General features: G+C 48.2%; 1 protein-coding gene across 1 annotated transcript; it reads left to right on the top strand.

The window, feature by feature from the left end:
- Window positions 1–6: 6 nt before the first annotated feature.
- LOC108449450 (protein unc-80 homolog) lies at window positions 7–2,744 on the top strand. Its single transcript, XM_017745381.1, has 2 exons — window positions 7–306; window positions 1,854–2,744. The coding sequence occupies exons 1-2, from the start codon at window positions 204–206 to the stop codon at window positions 2,150–2,152; spliced, it is 402 nt and encodes a 133-aa protein (XP_017600870.1). The 5' UTR covers window positions 7–203; the 3' UTR covers window positions 2,153–2,744.
- The last annotated feature ends 8 nt before the right edge of the window (window positions 2,745–2,752 follow it).

Raw genomic sequence — 2,752 nt, 5'->3', positions numbered from 1 at the left:
CACCCCATTTTGGAACTGAACAGAGTCTGGATCTTCTGGGTGTCTATGATGGGATGTAGCCTGATCTTTCTCTCTCTTTCCCCTCCCAATGTATCTCAGACAGCCCCTGGCTGGAGCAGCCTGAGGTCCTGCTGCTGCTCCAGACTGTTATCAATATCCTCCTGCCACCTCGCATCATCAGCACTTCCCGCAGCAAGAATTTTATGCTGGAGAGCTCCCCCGCCCACTGCTCCACCCCAGGGGATGCAGGGAAGGACCTGCGGCGGGAAGGGCTTGCAGAATCCACCAGCCAGGCTGCCTACCTGGGTGAGTGATGGCTTCTACTGACCACTGAGAAGAGACAGAGCTATGGTGGAGTGCTCAAGAGTAGAGTGGAGTGCTCTCTGTAGAGAGCACTAAAGAAAACCATCTCAGGCAGGAGCTAACTGACCTCTTTAGAGCTGCTTTAGGCCTTGTCCTGAACAAGGGGCCAGGCCAGAGCATGAAGCCAGGAGTACCTCTGGAATATATCACAACATGAGTGATGTCTGCACTGCAGCTGGAGGAGAAGCAGCACAGGTAGAAGTCGCTCAGTTTTCACACTGCCAGACTACAGCAGTGAAGCCACAAAGGCGAGTCAGACTGCCCATCAACCCCTAACATCACAGCCTCACTGGCCCTTGGCTATCTAGGGTGAGAGGTGGTGTAGTCTGTCTGGCTGCTGGCCCCACACACGGTCCTTACTGACTGGTATGCCCCCTGCTTGCTGTAGGGTGGTGCAAGATAGTACTGCCTTATCTCCCATCTGACCCACAGGTGAAAGGACAGAAAAAATAATTAAATTGGAGATGCAGCAGCACTGCAGGCAGTCAGGCCTATACGGGGACAGTTTTGTCTCAAAGCACCCCTTCAAAAACAGCTTCTCTGTTTCTGATTTTGTGAGGGCGAGCATTTATCTGAAGATTTATATTTGGTCTTTGTTAACCTGTATCTGAGGAATGGAGTAAAACTGATGAAAAATTGGCAGTTCACCACTGATTTAGCCCCCCACCCAAACAAACCAGGATACAGAGGTGTAATGGCTGAGAAGTCTTGGCCATCCCATTAAGAAAGATGGAGTAGTCAACTTTCCCCCAACAATGTTTTTACCAGACATGGGGAACATGGAAAGGGAGAGATTCCTTGTCTCTCCTGTAAGTCAAGTGTTAATCACTGCCCACTTTAATGCAGAGCATTGTTTTGAACTTCATTGCTGTTCATCCCCATTTGTAATGCCATGCTCTTGCTCTTGTGAATTACTGCCCTTGGCTTACTGGACCATATTTGTATTTAAATTGCAGTGTGGCCATGACTCATGCAGCTGCACTGCTAGAAAGGTTCTTTTCATTGTCCTATAAATCATCTGCAGATTATTGTGCTCACAGGGTGACTCTTTGTGTGGATATGCTTGGTCAAGATTTTTGAGATTGTCTGATCAGCCAGGACTGTATTCCTACTCTGAGCTGCTTTCAAAATATCGGATTCTGGGAAGACAAAAGAGCTCTACAGGGAGGGAGAGGGAAAGCCAGAGCAAGAAAATACAGAGGGACTTAGATATGAAGTAGAAAAATTTCTCTGGGAATGGGACTGCCAATACTGATCCTGAGGCCTTTATTACTAGAAGGTTGGTTGCTCCTTCCCTGCCATGTTTGGAGACTGATAGAAAAGACAGTTGTGACTCTGAGGTGTGTGGGTGTGCATGTGCATGTACATGCAAAGCATGCCTGTATAGGTTTGTGCTCACTGTGGCCCCCTCCCCCATTCTTCCCCCAGTGCTCATGAGGGACACTGGTAACATCTCTGACTGCCCTTTGCTGATGTGTGTTCCCCTGTAGCCCTGAAGGTGATCCTTGTTTGCTTTGAACGCCAACTGGACAGCCAGTGGTACTGGCTGAGCCTGCAAGTCAAAGAGATGGCCCTGCGGAAGGTGGGAGGGCTGGCCCTGTGGGATTTCCTCGACTTTATCGTAAGAACACGGATCCCTATCTTTGTGCTCCTTCGGCCCTTCATCCAGTGCAAGGTAACAGTTGCTTTGGCTCCTGATATTTCACTCCCTGAAGGCAAGATAGCCCTTATTCCCCAGCTGAGAACAGAGGAACAGCACTTCTGGAAGAATTATGTATGTATGGAGTGACCTTTCAGAAGTTAGTAGGCCTAAGAACCCTTTGAAACTAAATCACAGAGCTTTTTCCTAGCCAAAGCTAAAGAGCATGTCAGTCATCCAGGTGCTCTGATCCATGGAGTACAGCTAGTCTTAGTTCCTCTGGATGGGGAAAGGCATGTGGACTTAATTCTACAATGAAGACATTCAAAGCACTTGGAAGGAGTGTGAATGTGCTGAACCTGGGAGGATGTTGGCAGAAATCTTCTAGTAATCTCTCTTCTGCATAGAGCTGGGCAATACAGCTAACAGCCAAGAAGGACCACTCCTCTTTCCATCTCTTGGATGAAGGTTCTGACAGGAATTTTGTGGATGGACAAACAGCTACTAGGCTGAGGCATCTGGGGCTTAAGTTAATCACAGCTTCTCACCGGTTACCAGGTAGACTAGCAGATGGTACTCTACCTTATTTAGCCTACCTTGTCTCTTGGACAGACTAAATCATCATGGAGGAAGGAGCTGTCTCATGACAGGATCATGAGGATAGAGCTTAGAATAAGGAAGCCCTCATCTCCATGTACCCTGTGCCACTGAGGTTTTGATCTCTGTTCAGTCAAATATAAGGTTGTCCCT

The sequence above is a fragment of the Corvus brachyrhynchos genome, unplaced genomic scaffold, assembly GCF_000691975.1.
Source record: "Corvus brachyrhynchos isolate BGI_N302 unplaced genomic scaffold, ASM69197v1 C12121966, whole genome shotgun sequence".
Taxonomy (NCBI): domain Eukaryota; kingdom Metazoa; phylum Chordata; class Aves; order Passeriformes; family Corvidae; genus Corvus; species Corvus brachyrhynchos.
Note: the sequence above shows the minus strand (reverse complement) of the source record. Positions and strands in the feature narration are given on the sequence as shown.

Excerpts from the sequence above, each read along its gene's own strand:
- LOC108449450 (XM_017745381.1), top strand. The coding sequence starts at position 204 with ATGCTGGAGAGCTCCCCCGCCCACTGCTCCACCCCAGGGGATGCAGGG. Across the intron at positions 307-1,853 it reads CAGCCAGGCTGCCTACCTGG|CCCTGAAGGTGATCCTTGTT; the intron begins GTGAGTGATGGC and ends GTTCCCCTGTAG.